Source organism: Rhipicephalus sanguineus, chromosome 1 (assembly GCF_013339695.2).
Source record: "Rhipicephalus sanguineus isolate Rsan-2018 chromosome 1, BIME_Rsan_1.4, whole genome shotgun sequence".
In the NCBI taxonomy this organism is placed as follows: domain Eukaryota; kingdom Metazoa; phylum Arthropoda; class Arachnida; order Ixodida; family Ixodidae; genus Rhipicephalus; species Rhipicephalus sanguineus.
This window is the reverse complement of record NC_051176.1, coordinates 57,300,816-57,325,264: the sequence shown is the minus strand read 5'-3', so window position 1 is coordinate 57,325,264 and position 24,449 is coordinate 57,300,816. Positions and strand designations below refer to the sequence as shown.

General features: G+C 43.1%; 1 protein-coding gene across 1 annotated transcript in view; it reads right to left on the bottom strand.

Annotated features, from left to right (window-relative positions):
• The window catches only part of LOC119391668 (sodium-coupled monocarboxylate transporter 2), a 100,664-nt gene that overhangs the window by 55,042 nt on the left and 21,173 nt on the right, over nucleotides 1-24,449 (bottom strand). The window contains exon 2 of the mRNA XM_037659336.2: nucleotides 206-271. Coding sequence (XP_037515264.1) covers nucleotides 206-271 — 66 coding nt within the window. The remainder of the gene's footprint in view (nucleotides 1-205; nucleotides 272-24,449) is intronic.

Below are 24,449 nucleotides of genomic sequence, written 5' to 3'. Positions count from 1 at the left end.
GGGTATTTCTGAACGTGTAACGCTGGTTGTGTTAGCCAACGACACTGGTGGCCACGGCGGCTGCTGTTCCTGCTTTCACAACAGTTCTTCTCGACCGAAGTCGTCAGGCGAAAGCCATACGCATACATCCGACTGAAGTAGCTATAGCCCCGTTGCGCTCAAGTACAATATACTATACCACCAGTTTTCAGCTCGGTTTACTTACGCTGAGAAATAAATAGATGGCGCAGGCACCCAGTCCTACTTTGTTCCCGTATCGAAGGCGCAGGTACTGCAAAGAACAGAAAAAAAAAACATTTTGTTTAGCATCTTGAGGCTAGGAGAAAATTGAAGCGCGCGCATATATATATATATATATATATATATATATATATATATATATATATATATATATATATATATATATATATATATATAATTCCGGGAAGGAACGAGGTTCGAACCTGAGTCCTCTGCGTGGGAGCACAGTATTCTACCTCCAAGCCCTGCCGGTGCTTGGAACTGCTCTGCAAAAGGACCCTATACAGGCTTCATGTCGGGAAGGAACCACATCAACCTATGTAATGTAGCGTGGTTGAAGAGTAAAATAACAACCAAGTGTCACACAACGCGAATTCTGTAACAAGGCGTCACACAATGCGAATTGTGCAACGAGTGGGTTGTTGAATGCTTCCAACCCATTACAAAGGGCTCTACCATAATTCTTCATCGTCATTAGCCACAGCATCAACAAAGTGCACATAATGCCTTACAGGTGTTTAGCAGGTACCACGGTTCTGCGCATAATGACGAAAAATTGCATAGCGGCTGCTTCCCTACTTCACACAAATTATGATTTATAGCGTAGTGGGTTCCTCGCAAGTGCACTTCCATTGGTTGCCAAGGAAGCCCGTAAGGCTCCCATGATCCATTTCCTTAGGGTCTGAATAAAGTTAATTCCCTCTCTCTATCTCTTTCTCACGTTAGCGTATGTTATAAAGCGTGGTGGGAGAGTGAAATAACGACCGGGCGTCACACAATGCGAATTACGTAAACTAGTGGGTCCTTTAAAGGTTCCAACCCATTACAAAAAGGCTCAGTCATAATTCTTCATCGTCAAGAAACTGCACATAAGAAACTGCGCATAATGCCTTACAGATGGTACCTCGCTTCTCCGCAGAATGACGAGTAATGTCGTGGTGGGTGCTTCCCAACTTCACAAAAGTTATGATTTGTGATTTGTGGCGTAGTGGGTACATTGCTAGTGTAGTTGTTTTAGTAGCCCCAAGAGAGTTTATAACGGGCTCTAGAAATGCCGCTGTTCGAGCTTTCGCTGTGACTGTACTGCGCTTTCCGCGCAGCCCTGGCGTTTTTTTTTTTTTTTCGTTTGTTGTGTGATCATGTCCTTTTTGGTACCACACGCCGCCTTTTCGCCACGTGACCCTGATCATGAGGTATATCAATACCTTCCTCATTCAAGCTCTATAACAAGATGTGGGCCCGGAAAAGCTTTTTGACACACTTTGCTGACCCCAGTGTGTAGGCTGTGATGAGTACTAGGCAGGGTAAAAGGCAGTCATCATTTCGGTCAGTCAGGTCGAGGATTCTCTCTCAGTTAGGTGACAGGAAAACTTTAGTCTAGGTAAAGCAAGACGCAGTCAGGGCAAAAGCAGGTGAATTCAAGCTGGTACTCGCAAAGAAATATGTAACTTACAATACGAAGATAGCATAGAAGTAACAAATAAAAATAAAATACAAATACTGATTTAGAACCAGGAAGTGAAATGGGAGGTACGACACCAAGTAGGCGAGCTCTCCCAAACAGCAAAGAATAAAAAGAAAATAGTAAAAAACAAAGCGAAAAAGTACTGAGAGAACTAAATGTTGGGTTAATTGGTATTGATTCATAATTCACTCCAGCGTGACAGCCAGACAAACGAGAAAGAGCAAAAATCATCCCCGTGCGTGCGCCTTTCGAAATAACTTCCGGGAGTTCGAGCCACACGAGTTATGCAAAGACATTCACGTTCTTATCGTCCCTCTCTTTTCTTTTATTTGTTTTAATATTTCATTTTTGTGTTATCTTGCTTTTCGAACAACAGTAGTTAACCACAGATGATACAATTGACACCGAATGTGAAATCCAATGTGAAGGTTCATTTCAGTCTTTTGATTTATGATTACCTAGGAAAATTTCTACCTGCCACGCAATGTGAAAGACGGCTAACATATGATCTTCACTAATATGTAAGGTCGCTGCAGTAATTATTTTATCCTTGTCGTTTTTTTAACTATAGTCTAAGCCTTAAAAGGAATGCACGCGTGGTAGCTTAGGGACAAAGGCATTGCGCTGCTAAGGTCGAGGACCCGGGTTCGATTCTCGCTCATGAAGGACACAATTTCATGAAAGTATAACTAAAGACGCCCGCGTGCTTGGATTTAGGTGCGCGTTGATTTTAAAGAACCCTAGGTCGTGAAAATTACTCCGGAGTCATTGTCACGGGTATAGAAATGCCACTCCGACATGGGCGTTGAAACGCCACTGAATGGAGGAAGAAGACAACGACATTGCTTTGGAACGACTGCCAAATAAATACTCCGCGTAACAATATCTTAAATTGGAAGCATTTCTCGGTAAACCGAAGGCAATTTCACCTTTTCTCTCTATCTATCTATCTATCTATCTATCTATCTATCTATCTATCTATCTATCTATCTATCTATCTATCTATCTATCTATCTATCTATCTATCTATCTATCTATCTATCTATCTATCTATCTATCTATCTATCTATCTATCTATGACGTGAATAAAACTCACAGGGTGCCTTATGCGTTCGCCTAAGACGACTCGAAGGCGAAAGCCATCTTCTTCTTCTCAGTCGATGTATTCTTCCTCCCCCGGCCCCCTCCGAAACCGTTCTGCACCTAACGTGGTTTTGTGCAACCTCCAGGACCGGTGGCATTGTAAGCTTTCTGCACCTCACTTGGATTTGCACTGCCTCCGTGATCGGCCCTCCTTTGACCAAGCGACAATATGATGTGATGACGTTATTGCATGACGTCATGTTATGTGACGTCACAATGACGTCACCATTTTGGGCGATCTGTGACTCATGATAACGTCATGTGGTGGCGTCGTGATGATTTTTTGCATCACTCCTGTTGACGCCGCCGAAGCGGGACGCCGACGGTAAATATACGCGTTTGATGATGCATCTAAGGCTTTCACCTTCAAACAAGACATGACTGTCGCGCACGTCTTGAAGCCCTTTCCCACAGTAACGTGTGGCGCGCACCCGCATACTATGACCCATGGTATGCAAATATGCACCACAGGTTATTGATAGTCTGTATCAACTCAGGACAGCGAAAATATACATTGAAACTTTGTAAGACACCTTACATGGATTATTCAAGAGAAGACATACCATTTGTTGCAGTTGGCAATCTCAATGTAGCACATCAATGCTTGCATGTGTACTCCTATGGCTCAACAAGCAGCTCGTCCCCGTAGGAATAGGCCAATGACGGTGGTTACACTTAATTGCGATAATTTGCAAGCGACCCCTGTGCTGTAACGTGAGTGCCGGCGTTACGTCAAACACTGGAGGTAAGAGATAACCAATTGGTCTGGTATGCCCACGATATGCACACAACTACTCAGGTAACACAAAGACGTCGATCCACCACGGAAGACTTGGCTCAAAGTGCGGCATGAGCAACTACTGACTGACGCTTCGCATCAAATTTATGCCCACAATGCGCGGGACTTGCCGGAATTTTTTTAGTTTCTGACATTGGGCAAACTTTCGAATAAAAAAAAAAGTTACCTGCGTAGGTCAATGAGGGTCGCCTCTTGGAACTTAAAGGGGCACTGCAACACTTTTTCAGCATGGTCAGAAAACGCTGCCGATTGGTAGCGGAGGCTCCTGAGAACACGCGAGCCAAACGTTATAGCGCAGCACGCAGCCTGGAATCTACAATTAATTCTCCAAGTCAGATAGAAATCTTTCCCTCCTCTTTATAGAAATGATAGCATGTAACGAAATGACCGCGCCATATACCCAAATTCACGGTCATTGGCTGATCTGAGCATAGTGGGCTGCATAGTTACCGCGGCCGCCGCGGGAGGCCGTCACGGGCCTGCGCGCGCGCGCTCGCGATCCCCCTGAAAGTCGGCCGCGCATTCATGACGCGCGCGTGACGTAAGTTCCTTCCCCCATGCCATCCCTCCCTGCTTATCTTCCAACGTGCTCGTCGGGACGAGAGAAGAGAGAAAGCAAAAACAGCGTGCGACAAATCTCTGTAACTCCTGTCGCACTTGACGTACTTCGCGTGACATTCTAATTTGGTGCTATCGGATTCATTGCTTCGCCCTCGTGGCGAAATTGTGATATTTTAGTCATTTGCAAGCCATAATTAATTAGTGAAGAGGGTATGCCCCTAAATTCTCCATGACGGGCATTAAAGGTAGCTATATTTTTTTTTTTCAGACAAGCAATTTCATTAAATACGCTGTTGTCTGAGTTTAGGTTTGAGCGCTATATACTAGGTAGGGAGCGGTTGTATTGAGAGTAAATTGTTGGTATGTTGTAATGTTTAAAGCGCATTATCAGCCTTCGTGTCGCGCTGCCAATAACGTCACGAATTTTCACGGTGGCCTGCACAGGGCTATTGACTGTTATTTAAAAAAAAACATATACGTATGGCATTTTTTTAGCTACCTCGCCGCCATTTGAACCGACTGGCCGGTATCTGACACTTACAGGACCGGATGCGGTATAACCGGGAGGGACGTTCTACACTGGATAAGCATATAAAAAAAAATTGCAGACATTCCACTGAGTTGTCTAAGTATGAATACAAGGATTGTTCCACTTGCTCATCTCCGTCACTCTTGATGCTGCTGCTGTTGTCGCTGTCTACGTTTTGCTTGATAATACGACGCGACGTACGTGTGGCGATGAGCAAGTGGCAGAATGCTTGCGGCGTACTCCTCTGTGCCTCTAGTTGTTCCCAGCTTTCGCCGTAGTCTTTGAACTCCCGCTGCTGTTCAGCGTTCTTGAGCCACGGCGGTGTATAGGAACGCCACCGCCGTCGCTGGTACAAATGGTTCAGATATATAAACCTTCTCCAAGCAGTGGGTGTTTAGCCGGATGGGGAAGGCACGTGGCTTCCAAGCGTCACGTCGTATGTTCGAGTCTCAGAACACTGAAACGTTCTCTTTTTTCCCCCTTGATTTGTTCATTTACTTACATATGCCCAGAAGGTCGAGGGTTCGAGTTTCGAGATACTTGGTAAGCCGCACGCTCGAGTCGTTAATAACTATGCGCCACTCATGCATTTGCTGTGGATGCAAAATGTGGATCTGAATGCCTTGTATTGCCGAGGGAAACGTGCTGCGTTACAGCCACGATTTTCCCGGGGTACACGCTAAAGAATGCTCACTTATTAAAAACGCGTTCCGACTGCTGCATTTAAACTCTGGGCCTCTAGTGCCGAAATCAGATGCTCTAACCACTACGTCACAGGTTCATGTCTCATCAGGCGGAATAGAATGCCTTTAACAATATCCCGCGCTGACGCTTGGCGCATATTCCACAACGTTGTGCGAGTGTCATCGAGCCACCGTTCAGTCTAATGTAGGCGCAGATAAGTACTTTAAGAAGCACTTCATGAACTACCATGCTATAAGCATTAGCATTGACAAGCATCAGTAGATGGTTTCTCTTTTTCGACCATTCGCCACATCGTAACGTCGACTGTCAAGCACTGGGTTCCCTCATCTTCGTAACAGCTGACAGGTCCGTCGCAGTCCTTGTGCGCTCTGACAGTGGCCAGCCAGCTTTTTATTGACTGTAACTTAGCACACAGTACCTGCCGCCCCATAGTATAAAATGAGCAGGTGTGCAAAAGATGTGCAATTATTTACTTCCCTGCCGCAAGCGCTCCAGTTAGACGGTTGTTGACCCATCCAATTACAAACAGTAATCCCATTATAAAAGAGTATTACGACCTCAGGCCCCAGAGGTACAATAAACCTCCGCGACACTGTGGTATCTGAGATACTAGGTAGTTCTTCAATTAAGGGGCCAAAGAATAAAGGAAGCTGGCTATTCGTGGAACCCATTGACGGGCACTTCGTTCCACGCTTCCACCGTGCATGAAACTACGCTCTGTGTGCACCGTAAAGACTTGTGCCGGTTGTAATGCGGCACACTGTCGGGTAGACAGAGAGCAGCAGCTGTCGTTTCACTTAAGCGCTCGAATATTGCATTTAGATAATGTTCCAGATGCACTGTTCGCACATTTGTGTAAATATGACCCAGAACTACGCGTACGCAAAAAATACACTGAATGCGGCAACCAAGCATCGCATTAGCCCCGTCAGAAGCGCACACTTAGCTGTCACGGCGGCATATATTTTGGCGAAGTCGTCCGCTCATCACCGTAAAAATAATAACGGCATTGGGCATATACAAGCGACTGCAGACTATCACGCCTCCCAGACACTGCGCACGCCCTTACAAAAATGTATGTAGACAGTCTATAGAGTGTCTAAATCTATTTTTGCAAGGGCACCTTGTGCCTGGCGCTAGAGCTTGGGAGTCTTATTACTGCAATAGCAATTATAAGGACACTGCCAGCGAAAATTCGCCATCGGTTTCGTCGTTGGCGGGGTGGCCCATGCAACGTCCAAGTGTGATAACACGATATTGCGCCTCGCGTGCGGAAGCCGCCGTCCTCGAACTCAGTAGCACAACACGATGCTGCGCTGCTAAGCTCCCACGGCGGGTGCGCGACAAATGTGTTTGGTTGGCAAAATTATACATTCAAGCAGAGCTGTCGGGAGGTTTTGCTTGTCGTAAATCGAGGCCCAAAGACACGGGATCTCGCCCTTCCTTTTCAACTGAGGCTGTCAGCTGCGTGCACGTAGCAGGAAACGCTCGACAAGAAAAAAAATATGACAAGGGAAACGTTAAAAAGAAAACAGAAAAAATAGTTGGAGTTTCTGCAGTCGTATACGAGCCCACGTGGAATATTGTCGGAATGCCGGTACGTGTTGAACGCAGTTCCGTCGCAATGGGCTCATTGCACGCGAGCGACGTCAGTGGCAGACAGTACTCGAGGTTCCGGTGAAGCAAACACAGATACGTAAGCTGCGAGTGCGCGAGAGCAATCGATGACGAGTTGAGTAATTTGGTGACGAGCACTATGCAGCATTACACCAGAGTCAAGCGCAATGTATAACTTTCCAGCCTTACATATATAGAAGGCACCGCGTCGGTTGGTCGATGCTCGTGATAACTACAGTGATAACCTAGTCGAGGCGCTTTTGTACCATACTGAAGCGTTGATTCCAACGAAAAGCAGTTTTACTTTTTTGACCATGCTGTTAATGTTACTTGGCTGTTTAATTCCGAATTCAAATAGCGTTTTTTATTCATTACAACGAAGCAAGGGCTGCGCACTTGCGAACAGCTGAGATGAGTCTCCGATGAAACAGAAATTTAGCTAGTCCGTAAAATTGTTACCGTTTAGGCATTTATCAATTACCGGGTTACCGCAGGAATAGACAGTAGTTCGGCATAAGGTTCCCAGATAAAATTTCAAGGTCGTGTTATTTTTAACTGCTGAGCTGTTTAAGCCGAGCATTTGTCCGTGACGGGTGAACGGAAATGATCATCATCATGAACCGGCACGCGCTCTCTTCCCCTTCGTCCTTTTCCGCTTCGCTTCCAAAACAGGTGCGCCGATTTATCCAGCGTGGGAATATACTATATACCATAGTCATCACCCGACACCCGGAGTAGCAAGCAAGGCGACAGACCAGGCTAACCTCTCCGGGATTTTCATTAAGGAATATTATCTCTCTCTCCAGCGTAGGATGCAACAATTCTCATGGGCGAGACAAGGAGTACAGCGAAACAGAGAGAGGAAGAAAGAGATTTAAAGAAAGAGAAAAATTCCTGCCGAAAACAATTGCTTGGCGAGGCGGGATTCGAACCCGCGTACCCACGAACCAAAGGCGAGCGTCGTAACCACTCGGCTATCCAGGCACGGTAGCAGAGCATAGCATAGCCTTGTATAGTATTGTATAGCAAGGGGGTGAAGGGAAATGGAGGTTCAGGAGGAGGGGAGAGAGTAAAGCATAGCACATAAATAATGAGAAAGAGAAAAATAAAGAGAATGGTGGAAAGAGAAAGAAAGAGGAAGCAAGCGAGAAATAGAGAGAGCGAGAGAGAGAGAAATAGATAAATAGAAATAAGCAGAGAAAAAAGGACATAAAAAACAGAGAGAGAGAAAGAAAGACAGAGAGGAAGAAAGAAAGAGAAAACAAAGAAGGCCGCCCAGCTCCGCGATTCCTTCAGGCTTGACTCCACTAGTGCGAAACTGCCCTATTTTTTTGTGTATATAACACCCACCGTCCCACTCATAGTCGTGCTCAAGGCCCATTGCCCGTGACTTAGTGTGGACGCGCGTTAGCCTCTTAGCGGTGGTATATCTCATTAATGACGTTATTATGCTTAGCGTTTCAAAGGTCTTTCATGTAGCATGTTTTGTTAACATACGCACGAATAAGAATTTACTGCATGGAGTACGGGTTCAAAGCGAGTATCCATAATAAATGTATGCGGTCGAAATCAGTCGCTATTGATTTGTCACGTGGTTGACAGGTTCGGAATCCCTATTGGGGTCGCTAGGGAGATTGTAACTTGAGATCAGCAAAGGCGCTAATTCCTGCAACCCACACAAGGGAGCACAGTACACCGTCGTGGGCACAAGGAGAGGGAACGATGGAAGGCCCAGAAGGAACGAGTGAATACGTTTCGAGATGAGTAGCCATAATGTTGGTGTCGCGAGCTGCAATCCAAGTAGCAGCGGTATTAAAGAGCGGAGAGTTAAAGAAAGAACGCTACTACCTCCATCATCATCCTTATTATTATCATTAATATACAACGCGATATCTGCGCACAAATGCGGTGCCGGCTATAGTCCTTGGCTCTTCAACAGGTGGTACATCATAATGCTCAGTTTTCTTTATCCCGTACAAGTCAAAATAACACAACGTAACAGAGCAACATAAGAATCAGCAACTGCATATACGCCGTGACAATAAAGCAAATGCCAATATAAAGCAAATGATCGCAAATGCCTAAAAGTTCCGCTGTCTTCGAGCAAAAAATGACAATGCTATCAAAGCGCACTTTTATGTGGCTCTTGTTGACCACGCGCCCAACGGTTTCTTTAAAGTGAATACAATGCAGTCTGATGTCGTTAAAGTCAATTTAACCCGACTTTCTAGTGTGTCAAGAAGAGCGCACCCTATAGAACAACGCGCCCGCAATCGCATTCGAAAATTACTTGGAGACTTCATGGGCATGGCCTTTTGTGTCATTCGCACGTGGTACTTCTGAAATTTTATGCGTCGCTATCCATGAAGTAATCTCTGGCAATGTTCCCCTTCTTCCCCTGAGAACATAGACAACCAGAGGGGCGGTTTGAACTGTACCCTTGAAGTTTTCAGTTTGTGTGTGCATATATACGCGCACAAAAACAAACACACACACGCTCGCGCATACATATAAAAGTGTTGGTAGTACGAGAGTCCTCCTATGTTAGTAGCGCGAGAGTCTTTCGAAAGATTGAAGGACTGTGGCAGTACATATAAAAGCTGGTAACATCAGCATGTGGCGCTTTCTTAAAAAAAAAAAAAAAAAAAAACGTTCGAAAGTCCTTTTTATGTCGCTTGGGGAAGTGTACATGGAAGATAGAAGAAAATCAGGGGTGAATGCACACAGCACCGCAAGTGGGCGCGGCCAGGAAGCGAACGCTCTCGCGAGGTGGTCACCGCGCAAGTAAACTGCGAGGCGTTCGTTATGTACTTCTTTGTGTACAAATATGAGCAGCACCCGTCCATCTCCTGCCCCCGCCCTTTACTCCCCTTCAAACTCATTCGCTGTTCATAGCTGCTCACGCTAGATAGATGCCCTGCGGTGGTCGGTAAAAATTGTCGTTTTCCCGCCCTCCTCCTGTTTATTTCCTCAAATAAACAACCTCTTGCTACTACGAATGCCGCACGGTCACACAGGTGCTCGCGCGGTTCTTTTGCCTTTGAAATTTGCACTGGGACTTTTGGGGCATTCTACATGAAAAAAACTATTGTTTCAGCCAACGTACCAGGATGTCTCCTAGAAAGGTGGATATTTAGGGCTGAGATTGACTCGCAGAGCGCACTGTTTGCGTACAAGTATGAGCTATGGGCATAGAGGTGCTCCACCGTTTCGCCACAAGGGCGAGAATTTCATGCGGTACCGCTGGTTACTTCGTATGAGGAATTAATAAGGAATTAACCCTTGCTTAAGTGTATGAACCGGACGGCCAGACAATAAGTGTCCTAGTGATTTACACTGACGAACAGTGCACCGGCAAAATCTATTTCAGTACGAGGGAGTCAGGATGCGCACAGCGAAATTTTAACCCACGCAGATGTTCTGCAATGCGTTCCTGCACGTCATGCTGAAAAGAAAAAAAAAATCCTTTGTCGTCCGCTTTTGCTTTCGTACTAAAGGAACATACTTTCCCTGCAAAGCTCGAAAAGCACGTTTCAAAACAGGGACGCTGGGCTTCTGCGACAGCACTGACGCTGCAGTAAATGTCAACGAACATTTTGACGCCAACAAACAGAAAGACTGTCCGCTACAGCTCTGGAACAAAACAGCAAAACAGGTGGCTTTACCTGCGAACTGAAAACATCGTAGTCAAAGCTAGGAAGGATGTGAACGGCAATGACTTCCAAACTGTATAGTGACGGTGACCTACAGATCTTTCGTAACAGCTTAAATTAGCATCATAAATTTTTTTTTGGCTCATGCAAAAGGTTCACGTCAACTCGCTCCTACAATTCATATTAATGCCCGAAGCTAGTAAAAACATTTTGATGATAATAATGTCTCGCTAGGCAGCAGCGAACACAACTATAAGCCTATACGTAACCGAAAGTTGGCTTTCGGCTGATGACGAAATATTTTAGAAATAGTGCGAAATAGAATACTTTCACAGCGTTGGTGGACTACTTGATGGTGTTGATAGTTCAGATCACCTTCTCTATCTTTCGAAATACGAGCCGATCCAGGTATCAACGCTTTCAAACGTGAAAAGCTATTGCAGGGCAGGTGGTCTGAAAAGTGGCTACCCTCCCTGTACGTCCACCTGGTTCTCCTCCTATGTCTCGAAATAGACAGCTGCTTGCACCACATTATAACGGGGACAAAAAATATTTCGCGCGATTCATCACTCACTGTCTTCATTGGTTTAAAAATTTTGTTCATGATTAGCAGGGACGCTGGAGAAAACATTACAGAAAAAAAATGCGCTATTTTTGTCATTTGAACATTATTTTATTGGACAACGTACACACTGGTTTTACAGATTTCACCAGTTGCTTCGTGCGTTTCGACTTCGAAGCGTTTCTTACGCCCTAACTCTGTGTGCAGCGTGAAGTTCTAAATGCCTAATCGACAACATAATCTCCTATCTCCGTACACACTCACAGACAGAAGTTGCAGATTATTGCCCAGTATTGTTTTTCTTACCTAATATTTCATAATTCCGATATATGTACTTTAGATATGTCTCTTAAAGAGACATGCAGGGAAAAAAGGCACATTTTTATGGCATTTATTTATTGATTAGGTGTTATTGCATGTGGTGCAAATGATGTCACATTCCAAGCGCGACACCTTAACGGACACACGAGTTGCGGAAACACTATAAGCCTGAAGGAAGCATGGAAACAAGTGTGTGTGCAATTCCAGAAGGCCAACAAAAAAGGGGAATCAGCACAATGAGTTGAAACGTACCCCATAATTATATGTGGTCAGTTATTCATATTCCTAATTCCTCCAAGAACATGCAAACGCGGGCATTGCTTACTTAACGCCGTGGAACAATAATCAAGACTTTTTAAACGTAACTTGTCAGAGCTAGTTGGATACATAAAAGGAGGAAAATATACATCATTGAAGTTATAGACGTAAAACTATATTCAGGATCGAAAACGCAATTTTGCTATTGAGTTATCATTCGTATAAGCCTCTTTCCTGAGGTATGTATATTGGGTACAATTTTTTTGTATGCGGTTCCCCAAAGAAAGAGTGGGGGGTTGGAGAAGGCTGCAGTAACTAGCAGAAGGGCCACTTAAAAAAAACGTTCACATCCAACTAATACGTGCAGACCAAATTAGGCTTGCTTAATTACTGAACTTACGCGCTGAGTCAATTTTTATGTGACTGACCACGAAGACGCCTTAATATTTTATTAGAGCTGGATTATTGCGTACTGGCTGCGTTGCTATTCGAATGTTTAAAACTTGTGTTTTGGGCGAATGAAGCACAAAAAAATACCGTCTCAAATGGAATAGACATACGCCATTAGCTACGCACGCTGACTTCACATACCACACTGCCCTTTCGTCGTCATCTGCAATCAATATATTTGTGTCACCCCCACAGATTACTGGTTTAGCATAAGTTACTGGTAATGGTAGTTATTCACCTCAGAATGGTGATTCATTTGCAAATAACAAATGCAATGGTTTAGGCACTGTGCCAACAGCGCGCTGTATAAAAACTGATTGATAACATTGGCCCAGACACCAAGAGGACGTTTCTTTATCTCATCTTTGTCGTTCTCAATTGCACTCTCCTCAACAAAAGGACCGTTCAAATAAATATTAATGTGTATCGTCAAGATACCAGCAGCGCTTATTGTAAGAATCATCTAGGCTATTTCACATACATTTGTTGGTATACTTCTTTCTCTCTTTCTTTCTTTCTTTCTTCTGTCTCTTTCTCTTCTTCTCTCTTCTTTCTCTTTCTTTTCTCTCTTTCTTTCTTTCTCTCTTTCTTTCTTTCTTTTTCTTTCTTTCTTTCTCTTTTTCTTCTTTCTCTTTTCTTCTTCGTTTCTTCTCTCTCTTTTTTCTTTCTTTCTTTCTTTCTTCTTTCTCTTTTTTCTTCTTTTCTCCCTTCTTTCTCTTTCTTCTCTCTTTCTTCTTTCTTTCTCTCTTCTTTTTCTCTTTCTTCTTCTTCTTCTCTTTCTTTTTCTCTCTCTTCTTTCTTCTCTTTCTTTCTTTCTCTCTTGCTCTCTTTCTTTCTTTCTTCGTTCTCTTCTTTCTTCATTCTCTCTTTCTTTCTTTCTTTCTTCTTCTTTCTCTTCTTCTTTCTTTCTTCTTTCTCTTTCTCTTCTTTTTTCTTCTCTCTTCTTTCTTTCTCTCTTTCTTTCTTCTTCTCTATCTCTTCTTTCTCTTCTCTCTTCCTTTCTCTTTCTCTTCTCTTTCTTCTTTTCTCTTTCCTTTTTTTTATTCTCTCTCTCTTCTCTTTCTTTCTTCTCTTTCTTCTCTTTCTTTTCTCTCTCTTTCTCTTCTTTCTCTTCTTTCTTTCTTTCTCTTCTTTCTTTCTTCTTTCTCTCTCTTCTTTCTTTCTTTCTCTCTTTCTCTTTCTTCTTTCCTCTTTCTTCTCTCTCTCTCTCTTCTTTCTTCTTTCTCTCTTCTTTCTCTCTTTCTTTCTTTTTTCCCTTCTCTTTCTCTCTTTCTTTTCTTTCTCTCCTCTTCTCTTTCTTTCTCTCTTTCTTTCTTTCTCTCTTTCTTTCTTTCTTTCCTTTCTTTCTCTTTCTTTCTTTTCTTCTCTCTTTCTTTCTCTCTCTTCCTTTCTCTTTCTTTCTTTCTTTCTTTCCTTCTCTTTCTCTTCGTTCTTCTTTCTTTTCTTTCTCTTTCTTTCTTTCTTTCTCTCTTCTTTCTCTTTCTCTCTTTCTCTTTCTTTCTTTCTCCTTTCTTTCTTCTTTCCTTCTCTTCTCTTCTTTCTTCTTTATTCTTTCTCTCCTTTCTTTCTTCTTTCTTTCTTTCTCTCTTTCTCTCTTTTCTTCTTTCTTCCTTTCTTTCTTTTCTTTTTCTTTCTTCTTCTTCTTCTTTCTCCTTTCTTCTTTTCTCTTTCTTTTTCTCTTCCCTTCTCTTTCTTCTTCTCTCTCTCTTTCTTTCGTTCTCTTTTCTTTCTTTCTCTTTCTTTCTTTCTCTCTTTCTTTCTTTCTTCTCTTTCTTTCTTCTCTCTCTTTCTTTCTTTCTCTCTTCTTTCTTTTCTTTTCTCTTTCTTTCTTTCTTTCTCTCTTTCTCTCTCTTCTTCTCTCTTCTTCTTTTTCATTTCTCTTCTTTCTTTCTTTCTTTCTCTCTTCTTTCTCTCTTTCTTCTCTCTTTCTTTCTCTTTCTTTCTCTCCTTCTTTCTTCTTTCCTCTTTCTCTCTTTCTTCTTTCTTCTCTCTTCTTTCTTTCTTCTTTCTCTTCTCTTTCTCTCTCTTTCCTTTCTTCTCTTTTTTCTTTTCTCTTTCTTTCTTTCTTTCTTTCTCTTTCTTCTCTTTCTTCTCTCTCTCTTTCTTTCTCTCTCTTCTTCTCTTTCTCTTCTTTCTTTCTCTTTTCTTTCTTCTCTCTCTTCTTTCTTTCTCTTCTTTCTTCTTTCTTTCTTTCTTCTTTCTTTCTCTTCTCTCTTTCTTTCGTTCTCTCTTTCTTTCTTTCTTTCTTTCTTCTCCTCTTCTTTTCTCTTTTCTTTCTCTCTTTCTTTCTCTTTCTTCCTTTCTCTCTTTCTTCTTTCTCTCTTCTTCTTTTCTCTTTCTTCTTTCTTCTTTCTCTCTTTCTTTCTCTCTTTCTTTCTTTCTCTCTTTCTTTCTTTTCTTTCTTCTCTTTCTTTTCTTTTCTCTTTCTTTCTCTCTTTTCTTCTCTTTCTTCTCTCTTTCCTTTCTTTCTCTCTTTCTTCTTTTCTTTCTTTCTTTCTCTTTCTTTCTCTCTTCTTTCTTCCTTCTTCTCTTTCTCTCTTTCTTCTCTTTCTTTCTCTCTTTCTTTCTCTCTCTTTCTTTTTCTCTCTTTCTTTTTCTTCTCTTTCTTTCTTCTCTCTCTTTCTTTCTTTCTCTTCTTTCTCTTCTTCTTTCTTCTCTCTCTTTCCCCTTTCTTTTTTCTCTCTTTCTTTCTTTCTTTCTTCTTTCTTTCTTCTCTTTCTTCTTTCTTTCTCTTTTCTTCCTTTCCTTTCTCTTTCTTTCTCTCTTCTTTCTTTCTTTTTCTCTCTTTCTTTCTTTCTCTCTTTCTTTCTTTCTTTCTTTCTTTCTCTCTCTTCTCTTCTTTTTCTCTTTCTTTCTTTCTCTCCTTCTCTCTTTCTTTCTTTCTTCTCTTCTTCTTTCTCTCTCTCTCTTTCTCTTCCTCTCTTTTTTCTCTTCTCTTCTTTCTTTCTCTCTCTTCCTTTTATTTCTTTCTCTCTTTCCTTCTTTCTTCTTTCTTTTCTTTCTTCTTTCTTTCTTTCTTTCTCTCTCTCCTTTCTTTCTCTCTTTCTTTCTTTCTCTCTTCTTTCTTTTCTCTCTTCTTCTCTTCTCTCTTTCTTTCTTCTTTCTTTCTTTCTTCTTTCTTTCTTTCTTTTCTCTTTCTCTTCTCTTTTCCTTTCTCTCTTTCTTCCTTTTTCTTTTCTCTTTTTCTTCTTTCTTCTCTCCTTTTCTTTTCTTTCTTTCTTTCTTCTCTTTCTTATTTTCCTCCTTCTTCTCTCTTTTTTCTTCTCTCTTTCTTTCTTCCTTCTCTTTCTCTTTCTTTCTTCTTCTTCTCTCTCTCTTCTTTCTTTCGTTCTCTTTCTTTCTCTTCTCTTCTTTCTTTCTTTCTTTCTCTCTTCTTCTTCCTTTCTTTCTCTCTTTCTTTCTTTCTCTCTTTCTTTCTTCTCTTCTTTCTCTTTCTTCTTTCTTCTTTCTTCTCATTCTTCTTTTCTTTCTTCCTCTCTTTCTTTTCTTCTCTCTCTTTCTTTCTTTCTCTCTTCTTTCTCTCTCTTTCTTTCTTTCTCTCTTTCTTCTCTTTCTCTCTTTCTTTCTTTCTTTCTTCTTTCTTTCTCTCTTTCTTTCTTTCTCTTTCTTTCTCTTTCTTTCTTTCTTTCTCTCTTTCTTTCTTCTCTTCTTCTTTCTTTCTCTTTCTTTCTTTCTTTCTCTCTTTCTTCTTTCTTTCTTCTCTCTTTCTTCTTCTTTCTCTCTTTTTCTTTTCTCTCTTTCTTTCTTTCTTTTCTCTCTTCTTTCTCTCTTTCTTTCTTTCCCTTTCTTTCTTTCTCCTCTTTCTTTCTTCTTTCTCTTCTCTTTCTCTCTTTCTTTCTTTCTTTCTTTCTTTCTCTCTCTTTTCCTCTCTTTCTCTCTTCCTTTCTTTCTCTCTATCTTTCTTTCTCTTCTTTCTTTCTTTCTTTCTTCTCTTTCTTTCTTTCTCTCTTTCTCTCTCTTCTTTCTCTTCTTCTTTCTTTTCTTTTCTTTCTTTCTCTTTCTTTCTTTTCTTTCTCTCTTTCTTTCTCTCTCTCTTTCTTTCTCTCTTTCTTTCTCTCTTTCTTTCTTCTCTCTTTCTCTCTTTCTTTCTTCTTTCTCTTCTTTCTTCTTCTTTCTTTCTTTCTCTCTTTCTTTCTTTCTCTCTTTCTTCTCTCTTCTTTCTTTCTTTCTTCTTTCTTTCTTTCTCTCTTTCTTTCTCTCTTTCTTTCTTTCTCTCTTTCTTTCTTCTCTCTTTTTCTTTCTCTCTCTTCTTCTCTCTCTTTCTTTCTTCTTCTTTCCTTCTTTCTCTCTTCTTTCTTCTTCTCTTTCTTTCTCTTCTCCTTTCTCTCTTTCTTTCTTTCTCTCTTTCTTCTTTCTCTCTTTCTTTCTTTCTTCTTTCTTTCTTTCTCTCTTCCTTCTTTCTCTCTTTCTTTCTTTCTTTCTTTTTCTTCTCTCTTTCTCTTCTTCTCTCTTTCTTTCTCTCTATCTTTCTTTCTTTCTCTTTCTTTCTTTCTCTCTTTCTTTCTTTCTCTCTTCTTTCTCTCTTTCTTCTTTCTTTCTTTCTCTCTTTCTTTCTTTCTTTCTTTCTCTCTTTCTTTCTTTCTATTCTCTCCTTTCTCTTTCTCTCTTTCTTTCTTCTCTCTTTCTTCTTTCTTTCTCTTCTCTCTTTCTTCTTTCTCTTTCTTTCTTTCCTCTTTCTTTCTTCTTTTCTCTCTTTCTTTCTTCTCTTTCTTTCTTTCTTTCTCTCTTCTCTTTTTCTCTCTTTCTTTCTTTCTCTCTCTTCCTTTCTTTCTCTCTCTTTCTTCTTTCTTCTTTTCTTCTTTTCTCTCTTCCTTTCTTCTTTCTTTCTTTCTCTTTCTCTTCTTTCTTTCTTCTCTTTCTTTCTTCTCTCTTTCTTTTTCTTTCTCTCTCTCTCTTTCTCTCTTTCTTTCTTTCTTCTTTCTTCTTTCTTCTTTCTCTTTCTCTCTTTTTCTTTCTCTCTTTCTTTCTTTCTCTCTTTCTTTCTTTCTTTCTTCTTTCTCTTTTCTTTCTCTCTTTCCTTTTTCTCTCTTTCTCTCTTTCTTTTTTCTATCTTTCTTCTCCTTCTCTTGCTTTCTTCTATCTTTTTCTCTCCTTTTCTTCTCTCTTTCTTTCTTTCTCTCTTCCTTTCCTCTTTCCTCCTTTCTTTCTTTCTTTCTCTCTTCTCTCTTCCTTTTTCTCTTTCTTTCTCTCTTCTTTCCTTTCTCTCTTTCTCTCTTTCTTTCTTCCTTTCTTTCTTTCTCCTATTCCTTTCTCTCTCTCTTTCCTTCTCTCTCTTCTTTCTTTCCCTTTCTTTCTTTTTCTCTCTCTCTTTCTTCTCTCTATCTTCTTTCTCTCTCTCTTCCTTCTTCTCCTTTCTCTCTTTCCTCTCTTTCTTCTTTCGTTCTCTCTTTCTTCATCTCTTTCCTTTCTTTCTCCTTCTTTCTCTCTTTCTCCTTTCTTTCTCTCATTTCTTTCTCTCTTCCTTTCTCTCTTTCTTTCTTTCTCTCTTCCTTTCTCTCTCTCTTTCTTTCTTTCTCTCTCTCTTTCTTTTCTTTCTCTTTCTTTCTTTCTCTCTTTCTTATATCACGTTTCTATCACGTTGCGCAATGCTCCCTCCTGACTGCTTCCTTCCTCCATGCCGGGAGTAGGACCTTCATCCACGTGCTCAGCAGCGCACCACTTCAGTTGCTACGGGCAACAAACGACGGTCATGCGTTCATATCCAGGCAACAATGAAATGTGGCAATGTGAAATGACAAGGCACCTCGATAACAGGTCTGACTGCCACATCAGAAACGGCTGACCACCGACAAGGCCACAATCGAGAGAGCATGAATTATTGAAAAACGGCGCGCACAAATGCGAATGTGGCCGACGCACCTTCGAGGGCAGCATTTCTGTACGCTCTCCGGCGCCGGGTTTTTCGCCGCCACCGAAGTCTGTGAGTCATAAGAAGGTTCGCCTGAAAATTCGGGCTTGTTGGTGCGAAATACTGTTAGCAGAAACTTGGTGCATCGGCGTTTGTGCTGCTGAAAATTACACCACTTGTTCAATTTGTGGACACGGCGTAGAGACATTAAGCATACATTTTTGAGAAACTAAAGAAAAAAATTTGCAGTGGCTTAGCTCGGCTATGCCAGGATATACGTAGCGTTAGCCAAAGGTTCAGCTGCATATTCTTAGCTTTCCAGATTGTCTAGGATTATTAGCCTCCTTCTGTTCATTCTTCGTACGCTGAACCGCTAATTGCCAGGTAACTACCTCGGGATCCGATGAGATAAGCTTATCGGCTCTTCTGCGCCGTCGAGCAGCATTTGCGCTCTCCTTCTCCATGGCGTTACCCACCTGCAAACGCCAGTCAGAGGCGTTATCAAGCGGCCCGAGCGCAGTGTCAGAGACGGCGACTGCACAGCGAAGGCGAATAGCTGCGCGCGCGCCGGCGCCACTGTGTCTATGGCTACGACGTCACTCCTCTCGAATGCGGCGCAGAGCAGCAGCGGCGAGCCGCGTGCGGCGGTGGCGGAGTCCGCGCGCGCCGGCACCAGCGTGTCTGCCGCGCCTACGACGCCACTCCTCCCGAACGCGCAGACCAGCAGTGGCGAGCCACGCGCGGCGGTGTCGAAGAGCGCGTGAGATGCCAGCTCCGGTGACCCAGCTGTGTGACATCACTGATCCTCGCGCATGCGCAGCACGGCTCATGACCATCCCCGCGAAATGGGCTCCGGCTAGGCAAGTGTAGCTAACGCTACAAAATGTCAGTGTAACGTGGTGCAGTAAAATGAACGGTAAAGGTAGTCCGTATCATGCCGCTACTGTGTTTTCTATAATCTAGGTGCTGCCTTTTGAATGTAGAGCTTTTTCAAACGGCACAGTTCACGTCGGGCAGCACTTAGCGTGATATCGGTGACGAATCAAACTTGGCAAAGTGCGCAGGAAGGGTGCGCCATATATATTCACCTTCATTTATTTGTAAACAACGTATTACGATAGTGTACACCAGTGCAGTGACCAATAGCCTTATCTGCTGATCCGATATGTCCGCCAAAGAAGTCACATGGTCCCTTATGCATTCGCCTAAGACGACTCGAAGCCGAAAGCCATCTTCTTCTTCTTCCTCTAAGTCGATTGTCTTGATGCACCCCACCCCCACCTCCTACCCACCCCGCAAGCTTTCTGCATCTAACGTGGTATTGCACTGCCTCCGAGATCGGAGACGTTCCAAGCTTTCTGCACCTCACGCGGTTTTGCAGTGCCTCTGGGGACGACCCACCTTTGGCGAAGCGACGATGTCATGTGATGTCGTCGTCAGTGACGTCTCGAAGACGTCAGAAATATTGAAGATCTGCGGCGTCACAATGTCGTCATATGATGACATCATCACGCCATAATGATTTTTTGCATCACTTCGTGCCGACGCCGCCGATGCCGACGGTCACTTTTGCGTTTGATGAGACATCTAAGGCTTTCGCCTTAATAATAAGCGCGATAGATCTTGTATCGGTTAAGCAATGTCATCCAAATGTAGGACAGACAGACAGACAGACAGACAGACAGACAGACAGACAGACACAACGAACTTTATTTGCTCCTGAGGAATTACTGACAGGACCCTCTAACGGGCAGCCGTTGTAACCGCTGGCCGCGCCCACGTAGAGGACAGAACGCCGTGACGCTCCGCCCTTTCCTGGGCCCTCTGGATATCCTGTGCTTGCTTTTGGAGGGACATGCATCTGATCAACTCCTCCCATTCGGCTTCGCTGGAGAGAAGATTGTTAGGCAACGCGGAGGCATCGCCAGAGCATGCGAGCCATAGAACAAAAGATTTCACTGCAGTCGGGGCAACCAGAGTCAACGTCCGAGTACATCTTACTGAGGAAGCCCAGCGACGGAAAAAACCCCGTCTATCACATTCTCGTAGTAGCTGACTGAACTCTGCTGAGCTTCGGGTGAGGAAGAGGATTAATGTAGGACGCCTTTTTTTAAATTCTCGGGTATTGCGTTCCGAAACAAAGGTAGGATTTTGACGCACGCTGTAGTATATGTCTCTGGGCTGAATTATCACGGTTCTTTCAGGGGCGCCTAATTATAAGTACATGGGCGGTATTCAATTTCTCTCGCACCGAAATGCACTCGCAATGGCGGGGAATTGGACCCGCGCCCTCGTACTTAGCTGCGCGACACCATAGCCGCTATTGCTCTTTATTAGAGAGGTTAACCGGATAATAAATATCGAGTTTGCTGCCCTGAATTGAGGAAGCGATAAATGGAGACGCAATGGCGAAAAAGAAAAGCGCATCCAGAGAGTGTGAGAGAGAAGGACAGACAGGCATACGCTCAGAAAATGATGTCGTTGGCCTGGTTCAGTGCCGCCTTGGTGGCCTTCTGATCTGAAAAAGCGGTTGGTCGTCGACGCGGTCCAATGTTCTCTCGAGAAACAGCGACAGCTGTAACGAGGACAACGACAGCGGAAGTGTTCGATGGTTTCCTTGCTGCCACTGTCGTCACAAGCATCACTGTCAGCCATTCCGATACGGCAAGCAAAAGTGTTCGTCAATGAGATTTTCAGCCACAGTGGGCAGAGAACAGTTGTCATGTCTCGGGGCAGTCTAGATGGAATGTGTCCAAGCGGCGCAGGCGCGTATGCAGTGAACCGGTTGTGCTCCATATTGATCGTGCGACATCAGGCGAAACCATGCGAATTGTTGTTACTGCATTGTTGTTGCTGCATCAGTTGTTAACAGCGTAATGGAAGTGCTCCTCTTCCTGAGCACTTTCAGCCGCATTATCGGCGTGCGTGTTGCCGATGACGTGGCAGTGGCCTGGTAGCTATACTGTAATGTGATGTTACGCCCTTGTTCTGCTAACTGATGATAGAATTGTCTTATTTGCAGCTCTGTTAGGCTTGTTATCCACATGTTATGCGGACAAGCCACTTTGTAGGGCTGCCTCAAGAACAGTAAACGTGCCCTAAGCGGGGCTATTCGCTGAAAATATAAGGCGCGCTGCGGAGCGCAGAAATTACCGCGGTGGTGAATGCTGCCAGGTGGGGGCGGATTTAAAAACGCCCGTGTACTTAAATTTAGGCGCACGCTGAGAACCCATGAAGGGCGATCAAAATTAAATCCGGAGTCCATTCTTGTGGCATGCCTCGTAATCACACCTTGCTTTTGGCCTGAAAAACCCCGGGATTTAATTATTAGTGCTTCCGCACTGCAAGCCCCGAATGCCACGTCCCGGTGCGTTGACCCTTCAGCTACACGTGCCAAGCGCCGACGCTGCTTCGCAGGTGCGCTCAGCGGTGAGATACATAAAGTGATTACAGAAACGCCCTTAAAAGCGGGACAGTTTTGCTTGAAAGGCGAAGTATTGGTAGCGATAGTAAACTATTAGACACCTGCACGAAGGTTCGTATATATGGTTTCATTGGCCGCACAAACTGACTGTATATTGGTTTCCGAGATAAATTAAGAAACGCGGTGTCACGCATGCACAAGAAAAACGTGCATATATTTTCCTTATTTATTTCTTTATTTTTTTAGAGTATGGGCGTATGAAGGTGCTTGTAACACCTTAAGCCTTCCCTCTATCTTAGTTTACCAAGCTTATGTACCGGCAAACTTGAAGAGCCAAATCGAATCACGACCACGAACATTCGATGTTACAACGCTGGCATGATGAAAAGCTCCAGCAGCAGGGAACGAAAGCTTCGTGCCGCCTTTCGTTTCGAAGCGCTTCCGAAACTTGACGTTGACCTTAAAAACTAAGGAGGTTCGGGCAAGTTGGTAGACCATCATGCTTAAAGCGCGAAATAACAGACGGTGTGAAACAAAGCGGACGACTGTCTTTCGTCCGCTCTCATCCGTTATTCTTCTTTCTTTTTTTGCGCTTTAACCTTAAGCACCATTAAGCTGCAGAACTAAGCGAGCGGTAACATCGTGCACGTGAAATTAACAGCCATCTCGGATCGCTCTGAGCCTTTGAACCCGTCGCACATTGCCTCCAAGACCCGCGTATGCGCTCAGCCGCGCTGAGAACCGTGCGCAACTGCCAGGCAAGACGATTAGACGCGCCAGACTTGTTCTAAAAATTGTCTTAGAGATGAACGGATACAAACGCAACAAAATCATATTACCGAAAAGAAAAACTTTGCGATGTAAACACCAGAGCATTCAGGGGGCAGATAGCGACGAAACATCAATAGCGATACCGATTCGATGTATAGAATTTCCCCTGGAGTTCATTGAGCACATGCCCGTCCGCAGTAATAAACACGTTGTTCATTGCCCTGAAAGCCGTGTTTTCGAGGCCACTAACTGGCTACAGTTGGAATTTCTTAGGAAGTCAGCAACATGCGGTTACCAGGGCTGTAAGTTTAGAGCTCAGCTGCTAACTTACTGGGATTACAAACTGGGCCACGTCTGTGTCTCATCAGCTTCGACAGCATCATTTTCGGCAAGGGCGAGCAAAAGGACGCTGGCCATATTGGGCTTCTTGGGTGTAATGAAGGTAGTTTGTGAACGTGTAGGCTGTGCCTTTATCTGCCCCTCCATTCGCATATGGGGCTTGCAAAAAAATTTTGATGCGGCCAGGCCAATGTGAATAATGAAAAAAAAAAGGACGGCAGATCCCACGCATTGTGGGAATCGATGTAATGCGAAGCAGCCGGCAGAGAGCTGCTACATCGCCTTGTTTGTCTTTGAGACAAGTGAAGTCATTCATGCCATGGCATCTAGTTCACTGTAAATCGCATGTTTGACATGCATGCATGCATGTACAATCCGGTATGTACCATGCTAATGAAACGTATATTCTGGAATATACAATGCATGACCTGTCATTTATGTTGATCACACACTAGTGTCATGCCATACCAATTTTGGTATATATGCGGTTAACAAAACGGCCGGAAGCGCACCATGACAGTGTCATGGAAATCATGTCGTACACGACTTGCATTTCACGATTTTCTCGTTACCACCTCTGATTTACGTTCATCATACAGTATCGTCGCGCAATACCAATTTTGGTGTATATAAATCCAGCGATACGGCCGCGCGTGCACCATGAGCGCGGCATGTAAATCATGTCGTACATGACATGCATGTCCCGATTTTCAAGTTACCATGTGTCAGTTATGTTCGTCGTAGAGGAATGTCTCATCATACCAGTTTCGGTATGTATCCATTCATTTAAACGGCCACGAGCGCCCCGAGACCATGTAATGTAAATCATGCTGTACATGACCTGCATGTCATGATTTGCACATTAACACCGGTCACTTGTGTTCATCATACACTTTTGTCACACCATAGTGTTCGTCATACACTATTGTCACACCATAGTGTTCATCATACACTATTGTCACACCATACCAATCTTGGCAAATATCAAATTAACGAAACGGCCGCAAGAGCCCCAAGACCGTGGCATGTAAATCACGCTGTTCATGACATGCATGCCGTGATTTTCATGTTATGACCTGTCATTTATGCTCGCAATACGGTCATGTTATGTCATACCAATTTTGGTATACATGCAATTAACGAAACGGCCAGGAGAGCTCAAAGTCGTAGGCGGCTAGATAGATAGATAGATAGATAGATAGATAGATAGATAGATAGATAGATAGATAGATAGATAGATAGATAGATAGATAGATAGATAGATAGACAGACAGACAGACAGACAGACAGACAGACAGACAGACAGACAGACAGACAGACAGACAGACAGACAGACAGACAGACAGATAGATAGATAGATAGATAGATAGATAGATAGATAGATAGATAGATAGATAGATAGATAGATAGATAGATAGATAGATAGATAGATAGATAGATAGATAGATAGATAGATAGATAGATAGATAGATAGATAGATAGATAGATACGCTCAAAGTCGCAGAAGTTCGCTAAGAAATGCTTCGCATTTAAAATAGGATTTCCACGCTTTGCAGAGAGCATTGCATAGCCGTATAAAATTTCAGTGCCCGGTGGAATGGCATTTCGATGTCTCAGAATCGCTTGTCATCACTGATTGATTGATTCATTCATTCATCGATCGATCGATCAGTCAATCGGGTTGGTCAGTTTCAGCATGATGACAGTGGTAAGCCAGTAGTATACTGGTTAGTGGTACTGTGGCAGATGTTCACAAGTACTGAT